This window comes from Symsagittifera roscoffensis, chromosome 6 (genome assembly GCF_963678635.1).
Source record: "Symsagittifera roscoffensis chromosome 6, txSymRosc1.1, whole genome shotgun sequence".
In the NCBI taxonomy this organism is placed as follows: Eukaryota; Metazoa; Xenacoelomorpha; order Acoela; family Convolutidae; genus Symsagittifera; species Symsagittifera roscoffensis.
Window position 1 is genome coordinate 16,235,909 of NC_087067.1, and position 24,560 is coordinate 16,260,468.

General features: G+C 33.5%; 3 protein-coding genes across 8 annotated transcripts in view; 1 reads left to right on the forward strand and 2 right to left on the reverse strand.

Annotated features, from left to right (window-relative positions):
* The window catches only part of LOC134847913 (bifunctional arginine demethylase and lysyl-hydroxylase JMJD6-B-like), a 500,322-nt gene that overhangs the window by 326,627 nt on the left and 149,135 nt on the right, over positions 1–24,560 (forward strand). The gene's annotated exons all lie outside the window — the stretch shown is intronic.
* LOC134847915 (uncharacterized) overlaps positions 1–24,560 on the reverse strand; it is a 336,559-nt gene that overhangs the window by 274,257 nt on the left and 37,742 nt on the right. The gene's annotated exons all lie outside the window — the stretch shown is intronic.
* The window catches only part of LOC134847548 (protocadherin-20-like), a 71,017-nt gene that overhangs the window by 13,093 nt on the left and 33,364 nt on the right, over positions 1–24,560 (reverse strand). For all 5 annotated transcript variants that reach the window (XM_063864612.1, XM_063864610.1, XM_063864613.1 and 2 more), the window contains 2 exons: positions 23,439–23,753; positions 13,551–13,756 (listed from right to left, as the gene is read on the reverse strand). In XM_063864612.1, coding sequence (XP_063720682.1) covers positions 13,551–13,756; positions 23,439–23,753 — 521 coding nt within the window. The remainder of the gene's footprint in view (positions 1–13,550; positions 13,757–23,438; positions 23,754–24,560) is intronic.

Genomic DNA, 24,560 nt, shown 5'->3' on the forward strand with positions numbered 1-24,560 from the left:
AGTTTCCTTCTGATGAGGGTGAAATTGGTCCTTTAGTATCAAATGAGATACGGTGATTAAAGTATAAACTTTGTCCTTTAAAATCTTGTATTTGTGCTACTTGTTTTTGATTTGGGTAAGGTTTATTTAGCTGACATACTATACAATCATTGCATAGTACTTTTATCCAAATTGGTGCATTTGGGAAGTAAAAATTTTGTATAAAATTTGAATATGTTTTTTCTGATCCAGAGTGTCCTTTAATATTTTGTGTATGTGAAATATTAAAAGCTATAAGAATCATACTTATAGGGAGACAGGGAACTGTGGATTCGTTTAAATTGTATTCTAAAAGGTCTGTAGTTTCATTGATTGTTGTGTTGTTAAATTTGCGAAAGTATCGGAGGAGTGTTTTGTTTCCTAGAATGGTTGAATCTGCTTTGATAGGTTTAGTTTTATATTTGTGCCATGATTTTAGTTGTCGAATTATCGGGTCAAGGTTTTGATATTGTTTCAGTGTTGAAATTGTAATCGTATCTGTTGGGGGGAGAAAAATGTTTTCAACTTCGAATTTAGATAAGGGTATTGTATCAAGTGGGTCGTGAAGGTCAAAAACTTGATTTATTGTGTATTTTGAATCATTTGTTTGTGGTCCTGATAAATTTATTTTATCAGTTAAATCTTCTTTTTCAATTAGTGGAAAATGGTCTTTTTTAGGTAGGTGTTGTTTTGTTCGTTTTTGTTGGGTGTTATTTTTTATCCATTGAGAATATGGAATTGGTTTAAAAGTTGATGTTCCAAGTAGGTCAACTTCATAATGATTATTTTGACAATCTAAATAAAGTGGGAAATGTTGTAAATTATTTATTTGTGATTGTTCAATATCAGTTTTAACTGCATATTTGCATTCTAATCGAGGTGATGTTTCGTTTTCTGCAAGGTAGAATTTTATGTTTTTGGGTATTTCAACTGTTGTTTTTCGTGTAAGTAATTCAGGTGGTGTATTTCGACTTAAGGTGTCTGGTAATGCAAGATTTTTTCCTGCAGTCCAAACTATATGTAAGTTTGGAAACTTCATTAGAATTAGTTGAAATCTGTAAGCTCGGTGGTTTGGGTTTTATTTCTGTGTAAAAAGAAAGATGATTGGTTTGTGGTCTGTGAATAAAACTGTGGGATGTTTTGATCCAAGTATCAGAAATTCATATTCTGTAAGTGTATATATTATGGCTGTACATTCTCTCATTAGAGTTGAGAGTCGTAGCTCTGCTTGAGTGAATAATCGAGAATTTGCTGATATTAGGTTCATTTTATTTGTACCATTATGTGATTGTAATAATGCTGCGCCGATGCCAAAGTTCGAAGCATCGCACATTGCATAAAATGGTTGATCAGGGTCTGGAATTGTGTTTGAAATTTGTTCAGTTAAAAGTTTCTTTATTTCTTCGAATCGTGTTTGATGTTCTGTATTCCATTCAAAATTATTTTGTTGTCTAAGGATGTTGTAAAATGGTCGTAGATATAATTGCATTTTATAAACATATTTACTTAAAAAGTTTAACATTCCAAGGAACTCTTGGATTTTCTTTTTATTTGTTGGTGGTTGAAGTTTTTGAATAGCGTCAATGCGTGATTTCAGTGGAGTGATTGTTTTTCTTTCTATGTTATGTCCTAAGAATTTAACTTTTGTCAAAAAGAAATGTGATTTATCGGGGGCGGCCTTCAGATTTTCATTCTGAAGTATTTGGTGATATGTTTCTAAAACTTTGAACATTTCGTCTTTTGATTGTGATTGCATAAAAACATCGTCTAAATAGGTGATTGCGTTTTTCTTGAGTATTAGTGGTCTAAAAATTTTGCTCATAAAGGCTGAAAATGCTGCTGGTCCTATGGATATTCCATAGAATAAGCGGTTGAATTCATATTGTTGGTTTCCGATAACAAATTGTGTTAAACGTCGTGATTGTTCATCTAGTGGCATTTGATTGTATGCACTATTCATGTCGGCGGTTGTGAAGTATTTGCCGTTTATTTTTGTTAAAATAACTTGTATTGGTTCAATGGGCCAATTACATTTTGATTCATCTATGAGTGAATTGAGGTATCTAGCATCGAGAACGATTTTTAATGATTCTCCTTTAGCTAGAATGATAACGGGGTTGATGAATGTGTTGCCTTTTGGTTGTTCTTCTTTATTAACTGGTGATATAATATTGTACTGTTCTAAAATATCGAGTAATCTGTTTACTTTATCATGTAAGTGAATTGGTACTTTACTTGCTCTTTGTTTTTTGAAAACTGCGTCTGGTTTTAATGGGAGATGTAGTGATGAACTGATTTTGCCAACATCGAATTTTGATGTTGCATAGACTGATGAATATTGAATTAGCTGTTTGGCTAACTTTTCGAATTCGTCTTGTGTTATTTGTGAATGTTGGAAATTAAACATTGTTAAAAATTTCTGTTGGTCCTCTGTGTAGTTACTGATGTTGAATGTAGGTTTGAAATATGGAGTTTTTGTGAAATAATCCGTATTTCTGTTTTCGTTACTTATTATATTATTTATAGATAATTCTTCATTAAGAATTGTAGATTGGCAAATATCTAGTAATTGGAGTATATTATTTACGCGATAGGCTTTTTCGTGTATTGGTGATATTGTAGCGTTAGTTTCACAATATCCTAAAAGTCCTAAAGGTAATGTTACTTGGTAAGGTGTGTTGTTATAAACATGTAAGGAAATAATATCTGAATTCGAATTTTTCAAATATTTTATTGAAGAGATTGTAATTTTGAAAAATTTATGAATAGGTTTGAATTCAAAATCTGACATATAAAATTTTTGTTTGTTTTGTTCTTTATCATATTGATGAACTTGTTTTATTGAAAAATTATAGATGTTTCCTGATAGTGGTTTCAGGTGTTTTCTTTGTTGATTAAATATCGGATAAAATTTTGAAAAGAATGGTGGTTGTTTATTTAATCTTTGAAAAAATGTTAATGATGTTTCTTTTGTTTTTGTATATTTATCTTTGATTAATATTTTACTATTTAGTATGTTAATTGTTGGTATATACTTTGAAATAAATGGTATACCAATGATGTTATATTTAATATCAGTAATATGGAATATTTGTTTAAATGGCTTGTTTAGAAGTTTGCTTTGCTCCATTGTTCTGGTAGGGAGGAGAAATAATTGGATTTTTCCGTAGTTTATCAATGTTGATCCTTGTGCTGTCGCTAACTTACTGGAGGTTTCAAGAGGTGTTAGCTTTGGGTGTAAAGTTTTTATTTCATTCCATGTGGGAATGTTTATTATGTTTGATTCTGCTCCTGAATCAATTAAAAAATCTATTTCAAGGTCTGGTGGTTGAAATTCTTTATTTCTTGGGCTTTCTAATAGAAATGGTATTGTCCAAATTTTTTCTTTGGGTTGTTCTTTTTGTATATTTTGATAAATGTGGTTTGTATTCAAGCATTTTGTTTTGGTATTTTTATTGGTTTGATCTGTAGTGTTAATCTCGTTTGTCTCTTGCGTCGTTGGTGTTGAATTTATGGGTGTAGTGTAATAATTTTGAAGAAATTCTGATTGATTTTCATATATGTGTGATGGAAAGGGTTGTTCATATATGACAGATTCATAGTCATTTTCGACTTTTATCATATTGATAGCAAGAGTGTTTTCAGTATCACTTTCTGAATCTGATGATGTACAGTTTATTTGATTAAGTTGTAACGTATCAGTTACTGTGTCATCAATACCTGGGGGGTCTGATGTTGTTTCTGGGTTAGCTTGTACTTGATTGATTTGTCTTTGATGTTTAGGTGTACTACTTCTATGACGATTATTAGAGTTATTGTAGTGATTATTATTCCGGTGTGGTGATTGGGAATAATTTCTATAACGATTATTATAACTTGGGTGTCGATTTTGTGAATTATTTCGCGATCTGTTTTGGTAATTATTGTTTTGTCTGTTATAGTTCGATCTATTATATGAGTTATTCCTTGATCGATTGTTCGGGTAATTCTGATTTCGATTGTTTGAATAACTTCTATTTCTATTATAGGAGTAGTTTCTATTCCTATTGTATGATGAATTTCGTGATTGGTTGTTTGGATAGTTGTTATTTCTTGATTGGGAATTAGATCTAGAAACAAATCGTTGTGTATTTGAATTTGATCTGGAGTAGTTATTTCGACTATTCGGTCTATTGTAGTGATTTTGTGATGAATTATACGTGTTTCTTCGTTCTGGTGATCTTCCTCTATAACTTGAGTTATATGGAGATTGATTTCTTGTATAGCTTGTATTGTTCGGGAGTGGTTTTCCTGAACTGTTGTTGCTGTATACATTTTTGTTTGGTAGATTTTGATCTTTTTTCATGTATTGATAAAATGATTTATTTGGTTCTTTGTATTTTTGAGGTTTATTTTGACTATCTTGCTGTTTTTGTCTACATTCGGAAATACTATGTCCGTATCGTCGGCAATAATTACACCATTTCTTGAAAGATGGTTTGCCTTTAAAGTTCGGGTTCTTTTCGTAAATATTGAGTATTTCAGTGATTTTTTCAACGAGATCTGTTTCTGATTCTTGTATATTATTAATATTAGTGGGAGTCGTTTCAATTTTGTTAACGTATTGTAATTTCAAATTCTCCGTTTCTTCTAGTTTCATCGTGATTTCTGCTTGTTCTAGTTTGTCTACTAGTTTTCTAAAATCTAAATCGGGTTCTCGAATTGAAGAAGGATGGGATGCTCTCTTTTTTATTGCTATTTTCCTTAATTGTGGTGTTAAGGTCATCATTAAGATTTCTGTCATCTTAGTGTTTTTATAGTCGTGTGTATTTAGTGAATATGCTTTTCGAACTAGTGTTTCGATTCTTACTGCTATTTGTTTGATGGTTTCGTTTGGTAATCTGCGAATTTCATTACATAAAACTCTTTGTTGTTGTTTGTTTCTTTCGGAGTCAAACATTTTTGAAAATTCTTGTGTAAATCTTTTCCAGTTTGATTTTATTTCTTGAGGTAGTACTGAAAACCATTTTTGGGCTGCGCCATCTAAGGTTGTTAGTATCAACGCTGTGCGTCGATGTATCCAGTTTTGATGTAGTGGCGTATTAATTGGTTCAGGTCCTATATTTAAAATCAAATTTGCTGTTACTGCATTTAAGTAATCTTCTACAGAGTATTCAGGGTCTGTTCCTGTGAAAACCATTAAAGGTTTGTTTGATGTTATTGATGATCCACCCATAAGGTATGGATTCATTGTCATTTGTAATGATTCAGCTGCATTTGGCATTTGAGAAAAATTTGAAAGTTGGTTTCTTGTTATTTCATGTTGTTGAAGATAATACGGGAGTGGTATTTCATTTTGCATTTGTGATGGTTGATACGAGTGTGTAGTCATTGGATTTTGTTGTTGAATTGGTTGAAAAGATTGTGTATTAATTGGATTTTGTTGTTGAATTGGTTGTTGATATTGTGCATCTATTGATTGTGGAGAAAAATTTCTATGATTTGTACGTGTTTTCTGTATTCCTTGTCTACGATATTCTTGAGTATTTGGTGCAAATATATCTGGTTGTAAGAAATCTTCATCTGAGGATAAATAATCCATTTGATAAGATGTTTGTTTTTTATTTTTATTTTGTTGAAAAAATGGGTAATTTCCACTGCGATCCTGTGGAGGATTTGGTTGAAAATTTGTGGAATTATATTGGGCCGTTGGGTTATCCCAGTTTCGAGGTTTTGTATATTGATTAAAATTTCTTTGTGGTTGATAATTTGTTTTTGATGGATGTGTATAATTATAATTATGGTCTGCAAAGTTGTTTCTAGTGAATGTTTTGCGTGTTTTTGATGGTATTGTCATGGGTTTGTATGTTTGGTAATCCATATGTGAATATTTAGGGGCAACCGAAGGTTTAACGGTTGATTGTAAGGTTACCTGTGTTTGTGAAGGATTTGTATTTCTTGGTGTTGTTAAATTTGGGCGTATTGGTGAAATACTTTGTTGTGTAGTTGTTGTGTGTACAATTTCTTCATTTATGAAGTGTGATGGTGTCTGGATATCTTGTTGAGTAAGATTCCTAGTTCCATTGAGGTTTTCATTGTGTATGACTGTAGAGTTTAAACTATTATTTTGTGTATCGGGTAAAAATGTATTATAGTTTAATGGTGTTGCATCAATTGTTAATGGTATTACTCTTACATAATCTCTTATGTAAGATATTGTACTTATTGCTTGACTTGAGATTGATTGTGGGAAGCTTATAAATGCTGGATGAGACCATTCGGGGTCCCAAACATAATCTGATTGTTCTGTGATAGCGGTATCATCGTTCGAATTTTGGGGTCTAAAATTTTTTCTTGCTTGTGCAATTAAATCAATATTGTGTGTGAAATAATCTATTATGAACCATGCTAAAATTTTTTGTAAATCGTGTTTGGTATGTTGTGAAACGTCGTCTTTCGTGAAATTTTCTTTAATAATGTTTAAATAACTAGAGAGTAGTGTGATTTCATGTCGTACTCTTAAATGTTTAGATGTTTCTGTCGGTGAGACATTTGTTAATGGGAGTTCATTTTCTAATATCGAAATATAACTATATATTAGTGCGAAAACTTCATTGGTGAAAATGGAGTTTGCTCTTTGTGAGTTATGGTATTGGATGCTTTTTATATATTCTGAAAAAACTTTTGAAAATTCTAAATCAAGGTCGTCTGTTTGAATAGTATATGTTCTATTATTATGGTTTGGGGAAGTGAATTCTATAGAGTAGATTCCATACTGTTGTGTTATGTTGCATATATCTTTTAGATAGTGATCTATGATTTGTCTTTTGATTTTTACATCGGGGAACTCTGTTTTACATGGACTGATTCCGGGTTCAAATAAATTTACGAGTAAATTTTGACAAAATATGTGTTGTCCTCTATCAGTATCTGCATCTACTATAAAAGGAAAGATTTCATCATCATCTGGAGTTTCGTCACCTGGGGTGTGCGTTGAACTCATTTTTTCGTTCGATGACTGTTAATATGTAATTATTAATGTGTCGAATTGGTTGATTCCAATTGTATAGATGTACTGGTTTGTGTTTATACTGCTTTTTTATTCTTCTTTTTCCTCTTTGTGATGAATTTGAAGTTGTTTCTGAGTCAGAAAAATATAATTGATCGTGTTGTGGGTAATTTTTATCTATTGATTCTTTTAATTTGTAAAGTTCGTCTAAACTGTTGGTTTCTGATTCTGAAAATGCGTTTCGATTTTTTGAAAATCTTTTTCGTGTTATTTGTCTTTGTTTAGTTATTATTTTTCTCTTTAGTGTTTGTCGTTTTGTTCGAATGTATCCAACTGTTTGTGTATGAGGTGTGATTACAAGGTCGTATTTTTTGTTATCTATTTCACAATTGTGTAAAATGATTGTTTGTTTATTTCCTAGGTTTTTAAATGACATAAGGTTTAGAATGACGGATGCAAAAGGTTGTTAAATGATTTCTATTGACTTAAACTGTTAGTTCTTACGATTTTTTGGTTAGCTTAACCTGGGTCTAATTGTTCAGGGTTGGAGAGAAAAGTATATCGATTCCGAAGAATGATTTTTACTTTCTCGTGACTAGTATAAGCTAAGGTGTTAACTTACTTAATCTTACTTAGGGGTAGTGATTGTGTTCAAGGGTTGGAGAATAGTAAATCGATCCACAAGGTTCAGGTATAATTAGAACGCGAGTAGTTCGTTAGATACTATTTTAAACTTACTAAGTCTAAGATTTATCCTGGGTCTGGTAAGAGGAGGGGTCAAGTGAAGGATGAATAACCGAAGTTCTTCACTGTTTATCCTAATTTGAATGATTAGTTTTGTGTAAAAATTTCTATTAGTCTTGGGTTTTTAGAAAGGGTTGGGTAGTGAATCGACGTTTGAGGTCGTTAGACACTAATTAAGTGGGTGGGGGAGAACAAAGTTGTTCTGTTTGATCCAAGGATAAGCCTTGATGATCAAATTTAAAATTTAATTAAGTAGAAAATTATTTAAGATCCAAGGATAAGCCTTGATGATCTGATTTTAAATTAAGTGACTTTAAATTTTAATAAAGTTTTAAATTTGTGTAAAGGAAAGATTTAGTGTTTTGATGATATTAGTGGGTTTATGATTGCTGTTATGTTTTAGGTGATGAAGCTGGAACAACAGGATGATTTATGATTACTAACCATTTATTGTCATGCTACTAATTTTTATTTTTATTTTCCAATAAATATTCTTCAAACATGTTTTGTATAATACTGCAGAGTTTTAGGAAAACGATCTTAGATCTTTTTATCAATCGTTATTGTATAATATTAATTTGTTTAGCGCCTGAAATGATTTTGAAGATTTACTTCAAGGTTTTATGTTTGCAAATGGAAATCTAAATTCATTGCAAGTAGTATTCGAAATATAAAAGTTTGTTCTGGCTTTTGCCGAACTATCATATAACTATACGGCAAGTTTCTACTTTGTCGTATGTCGTCTTTGGTTCGATGTCTTCTTCCAATTCCGGGTAGTTCTATTATGGTTCGGAATATTGGCTCTGATCTATTGAGTCGGAGAGACATTTCAATTAAATTATTGTCGTATAACATTTTGTAAATGTTTTTGTCTAATTTCTAATCTAATTTTGGTTAATTCTAATCTAGTAAGGTCTTGTTCGAGACTTATGGTCGCACCAGATGAGTTAGGACTGGGGTGTATAACTCATAGAGTAATTTCGGATAGGGTACACCGTCTGCTCGTCACGCTATCTTATTTTCGGCCGGATAGATTCGTGCAACTTCTTAGTCTAATACCGATCCTAATCTTACTCTTATACTATCTAGTCTCAGGTTGTTTAACTAGTCTCTGCTAGGCTCAATAGATCTAGGGTATACTGGTTTATTGCGGCTGCTGAAGTGCTCGGGAGAGTCCAACTAATTTCTAAGTTAAATTCAAATCTCTCTGGTGCTGAAATTACAAGTAACTTCAGCACTTACAAATAAGTGGGTTGTTAGTTAGATGGATCATGATTGGTTAATATTAAATACTTTACATTGGTAAAACATTTAATTTATCCAATCATAAAATATAGTTTAGATCAGGTTCCACCGTTCTTGGTTCCAGATTTAAAATCAAAACTTTGGCTCGAAATCCCTTTTTTAAATTAGAGAGCCAGTCAATTATTTGGTTTGCATTAGTAAAAAATTTTTCATTTTATTTGAAAAATGAGCTGACACATTACTTCACTTTTTCCCACAAAAATCGGCTAATTTAAGGTCGAATTTTCTTTGGTTCCAGTTGACGTAACTTGACCACACAGTTTAATTTGATTCAAAGTGCCGGCATTTTGTCCCGCAACAAGCCAGTCGTCACGGATGGCAAGCAGGAAGTAATGCCATATGTTCATTGCACTTGATAGGAAGTGTAATAAAAATCACATTAGCCAGCAAAGCTGAAAATTTGACCGCACTTTTTTGATTTATCGTTCGCTGGAGTCATCCACGCGATGGTACAAATATCTCAAATTACTATTTATATATATTATTATTATTATATGCATGTAGAAAATTGAGCAATAAAAATTCAATTATACCAACGGGAAGTGAAGAAATTTGGTGCACGGCTGACACTAGAGAGACTAATTATGTTTTCCAAAAGTTTTACCGCAAAAAAAAAGAAAACAAGAGCATCCGGTCACATTTTTCGCAAAACAAAGGTTTAAGCAGAAATGCACAAAAAAACTATCCGTGATACACTCTACTTTAAGTTAAAACATTTCGTCTGTGATGAGAAAGGGCAAATATGATCTGTGCAGCTTTTTATTGAGAACCGCTTTAGAACCAACATTCCTCACATACCATAAAAGCCATAAAACTCTGTTAGATCATAGTTTTGAGCGACTGAAGTTTTGCTATGATTAATTGTACACGAACAATGGTATTTTTTAAGAACGGACTTCGACAGCTTGTCTATTTCATCTTCTGCATCAGCCGAAAAGTCGGTGATTCGAGGCCCAACATAAACCGCGCTCGATGCTTGCGAGTGAGAAAACGAGTCTCAGCCAAGAAAAAAAACCAAAAATGTAGTTCCTAAGCAGGAGCACAACAACGGTTCGCTGCAAAGAGCTGAACAACTCATATGTTGGTTCATTCCCTTGTGAATTAACGGTCTTAATCTTCTCATTAAGGAGACCTTCATACCCCAATTTAGGTCACCATCCTAACTCGATATCATATAATTTTAAAATTTTTTGACCATACTGTCTCAGGTGAACGCCGTTTTATCTTCTGATCATCTCAACCATGGATCAAAGGTTGTTCTAAATTCCCGCTAATACGTTTATGGCAACCTTTGCAATGGTAAGCTTTGAAATCATCCGTTAGTCACTTTCATCAATAAATTTATAAAAAAATTTAGAGAATTTATGATTTTATAACTCGGCGTTGACCGTGTATAGAATACTTTACAATCTCTATCTGGTATTTATCGGTGATTGGCTTACATAATAAAACAAACTACAAAAAGTTCAAACTAAACCTCAAAAAGGCAGTATTTTTAATATTGTATTTTGGTTTGATATTTGAAAAATGATATTACTCGAAATAGATTTCAAAATTTTAATCTTTACCTAATCCCACTGGGAATTTCGGATTTCATTTTATGTGCCAAACCATGTAATTACATCTGCCTTCAATTCCGATGAAAAGCAAAGAGTGTAAAGTTCAAAACCTTTTTTTAAACTTTGATTTTATCTTTTCTTCTTTAATTTTTTCTTTTCTTTTGAATATTTTTGATATGATACGCTTAGAGACATTTTGCTACTCTTATCAGTATATTTATTAGCGCACGATTTCCTTCAAAGATGAGCAAGCGCGGTAAAAAGTATAAAGATGCAAGTTCTATAATTTATCTTACCAGGGCTATAACTCATACAACTGATGTAGGGATATCCATGCTCAAAGCAAAAAAATATATAATTTTAATTTTGTTCAATATTTTTAGAAAGAACAGAACAACAAAAGAACAAAATAATTTAACATTTTGTAGAAAGAGTTGAAAAAATACAAAACAGGAGTAGCTTTAAACACTAAAAAAATTAAGTTTCAAAAATCAGGCCGAAACACGATTTTAGTCTAAATGAACATGTGAACTTTAAACAATGCGATTAAATAATGAAGCATTTTTTATTTTTGAATGAATGAGTCATGAATGTACCCTTAGTGTAAATTCCCTCACTTGTGCCGAAAAGTTCATTTCAATTGAAGTCGCTACCAAGAGCACTTACCTATTTTTCACTGTGGCACCTGATTTTTTTTAGTGCACGCCTCAGTCATCTCAAAGTTTTAGTATCACTTAATATTAAAGCGCCTTTCTTGATTCACTTAAAAAAAACCCAAACTGATCTTAATTTTTTTTTCATTGCAGAACATTTTTCAAGTATGTGCAATTTCTGTTTTTTTTTAAATTTTGTTTACACATTAGGGGCAATTTGAGTGTTTTTTCATCTAGTCGAAATGAAGCATTGACCTTTTAATAGTGATTGACACATGAACATGTTGCGACTTAAAAGTGAATTAGCAAGGCTAACATAGTAAGCTAGGTTGGGAAATTGTTTAAATCAAAGTTAGACCAATGTGCAACTAATTTTGGTGCTGGCTGACAGACCATTTAAACTTTTTCATGAAACATAAATTTTGACAAGTCACTATTTAAATAAAAGGAACGATCTTTTGTTGAAAATGAGTTGAACACCCTTTTAAAAAAGACTGCAGATTACGACGATTAAATAATTATTTTAAAAACGACTACAGTAGAGAAATATAAATTTTATGTGATTTAGCATTTTATTCTACATCGCCTAGTGAATTCCGTATTTTCAGAAAACTATTTTGATGTTGCTCAGCAAATACAGTGACGCGATATATTAAATCAAAAGCTTAGAAAAAATATTCTTTTGAAACGAAGCTTCATCTGATTAAAAATTGAACTAGGTCTTATTTTGTTCGCATTGATAGTGCCAGTATATTTTCTTCTTTTTTCAATTATTCATCTTCCAATTATGGACTTTATGAATTAGTGAAAAAATATATATACTTTTCCGATTTTTATTGGTCAAATTTGAATAAAAAGCAAAAAAATTTCCAGGCACAAAAACAAGTCCATCGAATTTCCCGAATGACTTAGTCCGTTATGAAAAATTATTCCAAATTTTAAAAATGAGGAATATGGAAATTACGGCCGCGGGGTTAATAAGGGCAATAAAAATTCAACGGGATCATTTTTGCCCGGGTGATTCCCGGGAATGATAACAGGAAAAAAGCCCCGTGGGTGATATAAACCCTTAATGATGTTCCGAGGGAGTGATGGAAAAAAGTGAGTTGCAGTGAATGGCAAATGGGTATTTCCAAAACAGGACATTAAAGCACCATTTGGTCAGGTGTATCGCTTGAGTGTTATAAATTGTAACATTTGAGTGCTATAATCCTGTTCAAAGTTCAAAGCTTACACATCATGTGTAAGCTTTGAATTTTTTTTAGGTCGACCAATTTGATTTTCTGAGCTCTACCAAAACTAATAAATCACTAAATCACTATAAAAACCCTATTTTGACCAAATTTTTTGCGTAGCAGGCAAATTTTTGAAAAAAATGCCAAAAAATGCGTTTTAGTCACTTTTTGGAAAATTTCGACCAAAAAATCACGCGCGCCCCCATCAAAATTACTATATTTTGTATTTTGGCGCCGAAGACGCCTTTAGAAAAATTTTAAGGTCAGTGAGCCAAAAATGGATATCTCAAAATAGTACAAAGGAGGGTCCCCCAGACCCGTCCTCCCCCCCCCCCCCCCCCTAAGTCTGCTGGTGCTCTGCGATATGTCTTGATATTTTTCATATTCGATTTTTCCTGAATATATAAAGCAATCTTCGTTTTGAGTTTTGCTGTAAAATTTGCATCCAATAGTCATCAATACAAAAAAAAACGTATGAAAAATTGTTATTGAATTAATTTCCAAATTCTTATTGAATCAATCCCACAATTTGTCGCTCCAAAATCTACAGTAAAGCACAAAAATCATACCAAATTTTTCTCGAAAAAAGGAGAAAGGTTTGAAAATTCTTAAAAGCAATTCGAAAAATTCTATAGCAATATTTACTATTTTACTATTCAAAAAGCTTAAGATTATATCTACTGTTGATAAACTCATAGCGTCGATGAAAGGTTAAACAAAATGATTCATCGCTTTTGTCAAACAACTTTTTAACCTGGAAAAAATGTTTCTTCCAATTTGAAAACGCTCGATAATCGCAACCATAAAAGTAGTTTTTATTGATATATAATTAACATGACATATTGTAAATTGAAACATACATTTGTTGAAACATACATACATCTTCAAATCAGTCAAATCAACACATAAACTTAACAAAAAGGTCAGTTTTTCAAAGCTTTTTAAAATTTTGAAAATGCGGAAAAGAAAAGAAGACAAAATATTGTCATCCAAGGCTTAGTTAGTTCTTTAATAGCTCAGTTGAAAATTATTTGAATGGTTCGCTAACCTGTTCGTTGGGCTGGCCATGATGCTGGAATGGGGCTGAAGTGTCAACTGGCTCTGAAATCTGTCTCCGTCCTCCCCCCGAACCCCCCGGTGGGTGCATTAGGAGGCTGTTGCTGCTGTATGTGGAGGGAGTCTGAGCCTGTGAAGGGTGGGAGGAAGAAGGGCGTCTGCCTACTGCACTGCTACTCACAGCTGTCATTGGGTAGTCTAAATAAAACAGTTATTTAGACTACAAATTCTTAAATAAAAATTTTCGACAAATTTTTAAATAAAAATTTGTCGAAAGCTTTTTTAAGGGTTTTTGTTAAGACATAACAATCCATGAGCCATTTCCTATTTTATTCGACTCGCTTTCAAATTATAGATAACTTAAACTTTTTTGAGATTCATTGATTTTCATACTAAAGAAACGACCAACAAATGAGCCGTTCAACTCCTCGCGGAGAATCGCTGTTGTGCCACTGTTTAAGAACTACATGCAACCTTGTGGCTATTTTACTGGGGTGGGTAATTTTGCCTCACCCTCAAGCAATAATGACGGATCATGGTGGGCCTGGAACGTCTGACCTTTTGGTTTAGAGGCGGAGACGTAACCACGTCACCACTGTTTCCTATCCGCTCCGCCACATCTTACTTTACATTCATTTCTTTAGGTATTTTTGTATTTTTTTTGAGTTTTTCAATTCAAAATGAACGAACTCATTATTTTGATCACTCACAAAAACCCCTAGAAAAAAATACTCCATGGTATAAATCGAAAATTTGTAGTGATAGTTGACCGTTTATGAGAAAAAAAAATTATATTTTTTCAAAAAAAATTCAAACGTTTTTTTTTAAAACTTTTATGGCTATCTACTAAATATTGGCACCTCAAATTAACCATTGTAAAAACTAAATGACTTTTTCATTCAGCCAAAAAAAAATAAAATATGAAAATTGGCATGATTTTAAAAATAACTGGAAAATAATTTTTTAAGTTACATCCAACGTGTTACAAATATGTGCTGAAGTTTATATGGAGTAAATTCTGTCAATTCAGTTTTGGACTAGACTTTTGAGAGACAAAATGGCTGCGAAAGAGCAAAAAGTTGGCTATTATCCATTGACAACGACAACATCAGTTCATTTCAAACGTCGTCTCGTAGACTGAAACCGCTTCTTATAAACACTATCGGTCGGTGTGTGGAATAAAAAAGAAGCCAAAGGGACCAAATTAACTGACCCTCCCCTAAAGTAGTTCAGGAGGGGGGGGGGGGTTGTTAACTTGGCTCTAGGATGAAACTTTTAGTCAGACAGAATCTAGCGTTTTGCACGCAGCGTTAAATATTTTTAGTCCACAATAATTTTTGGTGGCGGAGGATCTTAACAAGGGGAAGGATGTTAACTTGCTCCAATCGAATAAAGCTCGAAATATTTCAGTGCCAGATGTCACAGCAACTTCAGTTTTGCTAGAAACGAATTTAGTCTCAAGTATTCGAATGAATAAAAAGTTACCGAATGACCAAAAAAACATCGACTGATGTGCACAATTTTATAGTTAGCTTCGAACGTCCAAAAGATTTTCCATTTTATTAGGATTCAATGTCATTTTTACTTTAACTACAATGCATTTTGTTGAAGTATTTGCGATACACAAACCTACTGGTGTTTTAACTTCTATGAATAAAAAAATACAATCAAATAGTCCCCCTTCAAAAAATCTAAACCATCGCGTTTTCATTTGATGGAAGAGTGAATTTGGATTGAACTTACGAAAAATAGGATACTTTTGGCAGCAATAAATTATTAAAACAATCAATCATATCAACATAATGATATTCAAAAAGGAGGAGTTTGCATAATGAAATTGAGATGAATTAAAAGTCCGGGCGGCAAAAAAGACCCTCAAAATTTCCATTTTAGATTAAGAGTGTGAATTTATTTCAGAGAGCTGATGAAAAAACCGTGGAAAATTTTTCCGTTGAACTTGCAATTTGAATGGAAAAGAGCAGACCTGAGATGTTTTTTTTTCTTCAAGGAGAAATTAAAATTAGTAATCAGACATCTGATAAAATTTTCAGAAAGTCCAATTTGGAACAAAAGAAAAGATGAAAACAAAATTAATTCAACTCGCCACTTCGCAGTTGATAGTTTCAGAAAACTTGAAGGGAAGCATGCCGATTTTGATACCGCTTTGAAATTGATAACATCTTTCAAAAGGAACTTGAAGCTCAAATTGAAATTAAAAAACTTTCAATATGATAGCGAGGGTATATTTTTGGCCTTTGAATTTAACGCTTTATTGTGTCACATTAAACTTCCCTTGTACTATATATGACCCGAAAATTGAACAAAAAATTGAACCAATTTTTTTGCAGCCAAAAAGGGAAATCAAGCATAATTTCACCATGATTAGTCGCACACTATAGCACGGACTGAAAAACTAAGTCGCCCACAGGGATATTACATTTGATATGATGCAGTAGCGTGCCAAGGGGGTTTAAATAAGCAGTGATCAAACCCCCTTCACTTTTTGACTCACTTGCCTGAAATGTTTATAACCCCCCCCCCCCCCCTTAGTATTTTTTTTCCTGCACCAATTTTTATTGCATCCACATAAAATGTGAAAACTTAACATTTCAGTGGAAGGAAACGCACAAGGGGGTGATGATTGGTTCTCCAATTAAGATAAGCGAAGCTGCATTTGAAGGCTAATAGGGAAAGTTTGTCAGAGGACCAGGGCAGAGTCTTTGGAAAAAGACAAATGGGAGAATGAAAAAGGGCATTTAATTCAGACATGGATAAGACCAATTTAAAGTCATGCTGGCGCTCCAGACTGTCATCGCAAGAGACAACTCCCATCAGGAAAAGACAGGGGGGTCATTTATAGTGCTTGGAATTGGAGGGGGCGTTGATTTATTTCACATTTCATTCTGATTTTCATAAGTGCCCTGAACATTGCTACACTCGGGTTCTAAAAAGACAAGAGGATGTCAAAATAAAATTTAATAAAAGACTACCCCTGTCTTGTTAATGCTTGATTGATAGCCTTAATCAAGTTAGCCCTCGTCGCATTATAATATTTAATTTGTGATGAAAGAATCAAGCGAGACTGGTTTAGTTAAGAAAAAAGATAAAAGAGTAGGGGAAAGTTGTGACAATTTTTTTTCAGCAAAAACTGTAGAAAAAAAATGTTCAAGCTGAAAAAACTATAAACTTGTTGTAACTTCATCAAAAAAATTCAGGAAAAAGTTCAGTTGTTACTTGGACAACTAAAAATTTACATGAAAAAAATTCACATTGCAGTTTAAAAGGTGGTTGAACCCTTTTATATTACACTTGTACCATTTGACATTCCGCTCTGTTCTCCTAAAAAGTAGCAGGATCGATTTCCAAAAAGAGCATTAGAGCAGCTCAACTGCAGCATAAGAAAAAAACGTCCAGTTGGGAATTATAAAACCGATTGGGGTCTTAAAATTAGATCGATTAAATATGTCCTCTCAGTTCATCCCTAATGTAAGCTACCTGTCACTAGGCGACTTCCTTAATTTCCACACCCTTGGGTTACAATCACCCCAATACACCCACCCAATACTTCCTCGACACCCCCTTTTTTCACCGCTTGCAATCCACCTCATTCCTTTTTCTACCCGTTCAAAGCCCACCTGAAAATCCTTTGAGTCAACTCGTTAAAATTTCCCCCACGGCAGAATGAAAAAAATGCGATCGATCTCTATTCAGCAGAATTAGACTCCGAATTGTTCCCCCTTAAATTGATACCTGCCAAAGAACAAAAAACATGACGTTATTTTTTCAGTTGCGTCAAAGTTTTTCTGCGTCGCCCCGAAGGTTTCTAGTTGAAATAAAGACATTCTGACGTTAGATACGCTAAGTCATGCTGGTTAAATTAGCCTCTCTTTTGAACATCAATTTAGTTTTTCCATTGATGACTCTGAATTAAATTGGGGTCTATTTTGTGACCTTTTCAATGCTCTAGTTCAATTTTTCAAAGAATTTTATTTCAAAACGACCACAATTTCTAAATTCTGATCAGACTTTAGATAGGAATTGCAAAAAATTATGCGTAAAACAAACTCTGGTTTCGATTGTAATTTTTACTGTTTTAAGCTCTTTTTACTCGTTTTGTTACTCGTTTTACTTCCAATTTTGGGCGGCAAACTTCATTTTTTTAATGAAAAGAAATATTCGTTAGGTTTTTTGATCTAAGAAATTGCAAATCCTTAAACCTGTCTCACATAAAAGACTATTTTATTGAACAGATTAAGAAAACTGTCTTTAAGAAAATTCTCAGCGAAACAGAATTATGTTAAATCTGTAAAGAATTTTTATTGCCTTTGATTTATATTTTACAAGAAAGGAAAGTTGGGAATTAACAAACAAAGTGCGGTTTGATCCGTGTGGTTTTTATGGACTTGTATATTGGCATGAAAAAGCTAGATTTAAAGTGGGCGATAACTTAATCCCCTTTCATTCAATTTCACCCCCTCCGAACTGTAGCTAGTATTTCATGACACACTGAATGACAAGTTAAAAAAATGTCTTTTTATTAAGTGTCAAAATGACTCGTAAATAAACACTGTGCCCGCTCAGCAGGTAACTTCAATGCAATTATAATTTTAAGTTACGTTTATGATGATTGCTAAAATTAGATTGGTAAACTTTAATTTGTTCGGGGATAATGTTGAGGCCGTGACAGGTTAGCATGAGTCAGAGTGATTAGCTATTTTTTTTCATCATCAGAACTTAATAACAATGAATGCAATGAATACAATTACATAGTTAATTGCAGTGGCGGATTAAGGGGGGAGGGGAGTGCAAACGACTTTGTCGTTCAATCATGGATCCGACCCCTGGTCACTCAAAGCCCCCCCCCCCCCCCCTCTTTGGTAGTGTTTCACGACTTCCATGTCTCGGTCGAAGTACCCTAAAACTTGCACTGTTTCAAAGCGGAATAAAATCCACAATTATAAACATGAAAATTTTTTGGTTAAACAAAAACTGAAAAAAAAACTGAAAAAAAGTTTCCGATTTGGGAAACAGGAAAAGAATAGAAACATTTAGGAAGACAAAGACTCACAAATCAGCAAAAAAACTAATTCGGTTATTCATTAAAAACCTTATTTTTTGAATGGATTATGGAAGCCCAACATATTTGCATTAGTAAACCAACATGTCTTAGTAAACAAATTTTTCTTGTCATCTGAATGAAATAATTCCTGCAAATAATCTGTCAATACCAATAAAAGTAAAAACCTGATCGCACTAATCTGTTTTGGCATTTTTGACTAAATTAAACATTTACTTTCGCTGATGCACACCCTATTTTGGCAAATAAATTTATGAAGATTAGCCAAATTATTTGGGTCATTTGCCTTTTTTATGATGTTTTTGTTCTTTTTTTTTCAGTTTAACCTTCATTTTTTTGATAAATTAAATTATAACTGCAGGGAGATTTTTTCACAGAAAAATAAAAAAAATTAGTGGAAGGCATAATAACACACTGTTGTAAAAAAAGATAAGCTTAACTTAGCATTGTAATAATATGGGTGAAATAGCCCCGGTCAATTTAAGTTTTCCGCTAGTTGAAATGCATCTGGGAAATCAATGAGTTGATTTAGAGTCCAGTGAGATAATCTATTAAGAAGTTGAATGAATCATCAACGAGGAGTCGACGATAGCCGGGAGGAGTTTGGTAGGAGGAGGGAGGGGGGGGGGGGTTAAGGGGAAAAGACGAGGGGGAAATAAAAAAACAGGACTTGATCTGACTACAGGAAGTTATTAAATTACGGTCGGGACATAATTAATCATTTTTCAGTTCCTGAATTATTAATCCAAGCGATGAAAAATGGTTCAGGAGATTGATTTTGCAGTTGACGAAATATCATAATTTTGGAAGAATTGCCATCATTTTACTCTTTCAATCGAATGGAGCATTTTTTCCTATTTCACACGATAAAAAGCAGAAGACTTCTTTGACTTCATGAACAAAAATGGCAGAAATATATACGCCTTTGAAATTACAATTTTGAAAAAATGAAATTGTTCCATTTTTTCCTAAAAACAGACAGCACCTGCGGCAATTTCCACAAATTGACATTTGAACGGATCTAGTTGAATTGTTCAATTTTTGGACTAAATCAAAATTTATGAATAGAATATAAACTGCTTAGCAAAATCCGGACGTTTAAGCATATGTGGCTAATTTTGACTGCTTCAGACTCTTAATTAGATGAAAAAATACAAGTCAGTTACTGGAAGAGTTCGTATGAACAATTACTACTTCAGCTTTTTGAGTCTATCGCAAAAAAAAATGCTCGCAGGCCGCAATGACTGACATTTTTACGGGCTATTTGAAATAAAAAAATTTGACAGCCCACTTCTTCATGATTTAGTTACAATATGAAGTAAACATCAATACGAATAAATAGGACGTAATTTAATACCAGTGGAATCGAAAAGCAGCACAGAAACTTCTGACCAACTGCATGTTCATTGTTAGGCCCAATTCAACAGTTTAATAAGTTCCTCTCAATTGCCTGGATCTAAAGTTGTCAAAAAAGACTGCCGTTAATTTCACTGGCAACTCATAAGGGTTAAAAAAAAGGTGTCACATTAAAAAACTATTGAACGTAATTGGGATTCCAAAAAAAAAATTTTAACAAAAAATTTCTCAATGCCGAGAAAAACCTATCCGAATTTTTCCTTAAATAAACAAGACTGTTCGCATATCAGGGCAAAGCCCTAAATGTTCCTACTGCCCCTTAATCGGTATGGAATAGTTGTTGTTTGCTAAAGAAAATATTTTATAACCAGAAACTTTGGACAATATTTTCAAATTTTTGACAATTAGTTAATGCGACTGATTAGCTTATCTCAGTTTATTTTGGAACATTTTGTTGTGCGGGATAATTCTCCGCGCATAAACAAATCTCATTAGATTTTCGGCATCATAATTAAAATCTTCTAATCGCGCATAAATTAATTTAAAGCATGACCAAATTGGCAATTTTCAGAACCCCATAACTATACAAAAATTATCGGAGGGAAAAAATCTCTTTACATTTGAACTAATGGAGTCGACAAACTTATTGGGGTTTGAAATTTTTTTTTGTAAGTAACTATTATTTCGATCGGCCAAAAACCACTAAGAAAACCACCCCGAGCACAAATATTCCGCATTTCTTCGGAAGTCGGAACAATAAGAAAAGAACTTGAACAGAAGTTAAAGGCCGACCTCCAGATTTAGTTCCACTAGAATTCTACTAGTCGGAACAATAAGAAAAGAACTTGAACAGAAGTTAAAGAACGACCTCCAAATTTAGTTCCACTAGAATTCTACTAGTCGGAACAATAAGAAAAGAACTTGAACAGAAGTTAAAGAACGACCTCCAGATTTAGTTCCACTAGAATTCTACTAGTCGGAACAATAAGAAAAGAACTTGAACAGAAGTTAAAGGCCGACCTCCAGATTTAGTTCCACTAGAATTCTACTAGTCGGAACAATAAGAAAAGAACTTGAACAGAAGTTAAAGAACGACCTCCAAATTTAGTTCCACTAGAATTCTACTAGTCGGAACAATAAGAAAAGAACTTGAACAGAAGTTAAAGAACGACCTCCAGATTTAGTTCCACTAGAATTCTACTAGTCGGAACAATAAGAAAAGAACTTGAACAGAAGTTAAAGGCCGACCTCCAGATTTAGTTCCACTAGAATTCTACTAGTCGGAACAATAAGAAAAGAACTTGAACAGAAGTTAAAGAACGCCCTCGAGATTTAGTTCCACTAGAATTCTACTAGCCGGAACAATAAGAAAAGAACTTGAACAGAAGTTAAAGAACGACCTCCAGATTTAAAAATAATAGAATTAATTCTACGCGAATTATTTATGGGTGACGATTGAGCCCACACCCTAAACATACTCCATATTGGAGTGAGACAAGCTAATTGGTCGTACTTCTTCCATGTGTGACACAAATTAAACACTTAGTATTTGATGTTTTTATCAGCACAAAGTACATAGTTTGTCAGCTTTGACCTTCGTGGCTTTGACCTGATATAAAATCACTTTTGAAACACTATATTAACTATTCAGTAGCGATTCGTGCATTTTCCACCTATTTCAATAGCCTTGTTTGTATTAGTAAAAACATGAAGTGTTGGACAACAATTTTGAAAAAAAAAGTTTTCTTTAATTTTCAATTTTTCTTAAACAAAGTCTGGATATTCTGTGCTATTTGACCGAAAACCAGCTGTTCTTATTTCAGTTTTCCTTTTCTTTCATGAGTGAAGCAAAAACTTGCTTTGAGTGAGGGAAAATTTTTGGTGTCAAATGGTTCATCTACAAATTTTCGGTTTCGACAATTTATCATGTTCCAATTTGAAATCCAGATTGCTGAAAAACATTGCTATTATGCAGGGGTGGATTAAAGGGCCGAGAGGGGGCGAACCGCTCCCTTTCAGCGAATCGATTACTTTGCAACCAAAAAACATTTACTTTTCGACATCATCTAAACACTTTTCGAACACTTATTGATCGACCAAAGCTAAGTTTCTTAAGAAGCGCAAGAAACCCAAAACATTTTACGATGAAGGGAGGAGCGCGCACCGAAAAATTGCAACTTTTTTATCAGTATTTTTCAATAAGTCCCAGAACTATTTTTTTTTGCTGATTGACAAGGCCTGTTTTTCAAAAAAAAAATGGCAAGATGAGGTCTTAATAGTTTTTCTGTAAAATTCAGAAAATCAGTTTGGTCGACCAAATTTTGCCTCATCCTAGATCTGCCCCCACTACTATATGTGTAAACTTTTTCTTTCCACATGCCCAAAGGTGGTGATTTTAGTTCCAATTACTCATCCGCCAAATTGCAAGGTGTCGAGGAAAACTATTCTGAAAACTCTGTTTTCAGATCAGATTAGATGAAGTTTGATTAGGGGCAGGGATTCGTCAAGATTAAGAATTTCTCAAAATTTGAAAACACATTGATAATTTTTGATTTCTCTTCAAATGTCTTGTTAAGTTGGTTGGCGCCTAGCTATTTTAACTGCATTTGTTGACTTTGTGTCTCAAATTGCCTCAATTTTTTTCCGTTTGGCTCGCTAAACAAAAAAGCCAAGATGTGAAAAGCGTATCAAAAATAATATTTTTAGATATGCAATAAAAATCATAATCTAAGCTCAGATGCGCGCTCTTGTTTGCAATTGCTGACTTCTTATCCATTAATGATGCAATAAACTGCATATATTCGCGCTTTTACAACACATTTGGCCCTAGGCCTAAGACAACATTCATTATACTCACTGCAGCTTTTAGCATCCTTGTTCTGTGGTTTATTATACCATCAGTGATCCCATTTTACTATCGCCATTCATCAAAACTCTCGCGTCTATTTAACTAAGGTCCCCCTCCATGGGGAATAGCGGGGGAGTTGATGAGAGCAGTAAATTATGCAGAAGGTGTAAAAACATTTAAATTTGAGTCTAAAATCTGCCTGCCTTACCCAAAAACAGTTGATTTTTCTTTATTCCTCTTCATTTTTGATGCTAATGTGAAATTGGAGATTTATTTGTGATGACAATTTTTTTGACTGAAGACTGCGTGAAACTGTATTTGATTGAAATACTATTTCAAAAAGTAGACAAAAAACGAAATTTCTGTGATAATCGAATTTAAAAAATGGATTTACCATGATCATTCATATGTTAATGGACATCACAGAGTTGTATCCCCAGGAAATATCTTTCATTCAAAAAAGTTGAATCAATCTTGCTCTACGATTTTTTTTTCACATCACGAGCACGAGACCTTCAAAGTCATTAGTAATCGCTTTGAATCCTTATCTTTAGAAGTGTGATTTTCGGCCAAGAAGAATTTATGCTAATTGAACTCACTGTAGGGTAACGTTGATTCTTGTGACGTAATGATTCCATCATAAGGAGGTGTCGGCGCATTATTCCCCATGTGGTATGGAGGCTGCTCCACCGTCACGTGACCTTCTAGCTTCAGTTTAGGCAGGGGGGAGGGGACCTGTGCGTATGAAACTGCCCCGGGGCCAGAGGGGTTGGGGCGATGATGGGGTCCAGAAGATGAGTAATTGTGGTTGGAGGTATCGAAGGAAGACTGAGAACTGTTGAGTCCTCCGATTCCTGAAGAGGGGGAGGAGGCGACGACTGCTAGGGGGTTCTCGTGAATATTAGGGATTGAGCCTGAAACCAAAAAAAAAAAAAAATTATTATTTTCAATTTATTGGATTCTTATGCACTAATTATTGTCAATGGTTGGCACTTTAACATTGTTCGGGAATTTTTAACAGTTTTTAACCAGCAGAAAAACCCTGCCGACACCGCCAATTGATGAAATACTAACTTATTTAATAACCTGATTGATATACTTAAGTGACGAAAAAATCGGCTCAAATTAATAAAGCCCCATCGAGCTACTTTCAGTGTTTTTTAATTTAACCCATTAGAGAGGAAATTTTAGCATCCTTTTAGTGCGTTTTTAAGTCGATCTGCAGTTTTTCAAAATCTTGCAAATCAACAACTGAAATTAACTTGAGCATTATAAAAAATACAGATATAGGAGTTGCAACAAAAGAAGTGAAATCATTCGTTGCTTCTTTAATGAGGAGAAAAGGGAGCGGAACTACGTGAAATATCAAAATTAAACTAATTAATTCCTCAACTCGTTTTGCCCGAGGGTTTCAATTTCTGCCATGGTTCCAACATGAAAGAGTTTTAAGAAATCCGCGGATTTCCGATCTGAAATTGCCATAATTTGTTCTCACATCAAAAAAATCTCTGAGAAAGAAAAACGGGACAGGTACTTTGCGGTTGTTAAATGAAAATGACTAAATAGCGCAAATGGTACAATAGAAATGTTGGCATGAAGCTACCATTTTTTAATCTGAGCTAGGTAAATAGGGAATTAGGAGGCACGTTTTAAGCTTCCTTTGATCTGGGGAGTCAAAATTGGTCCAATTCACCTGGCCTTAATGTACAATGACTTCAAAA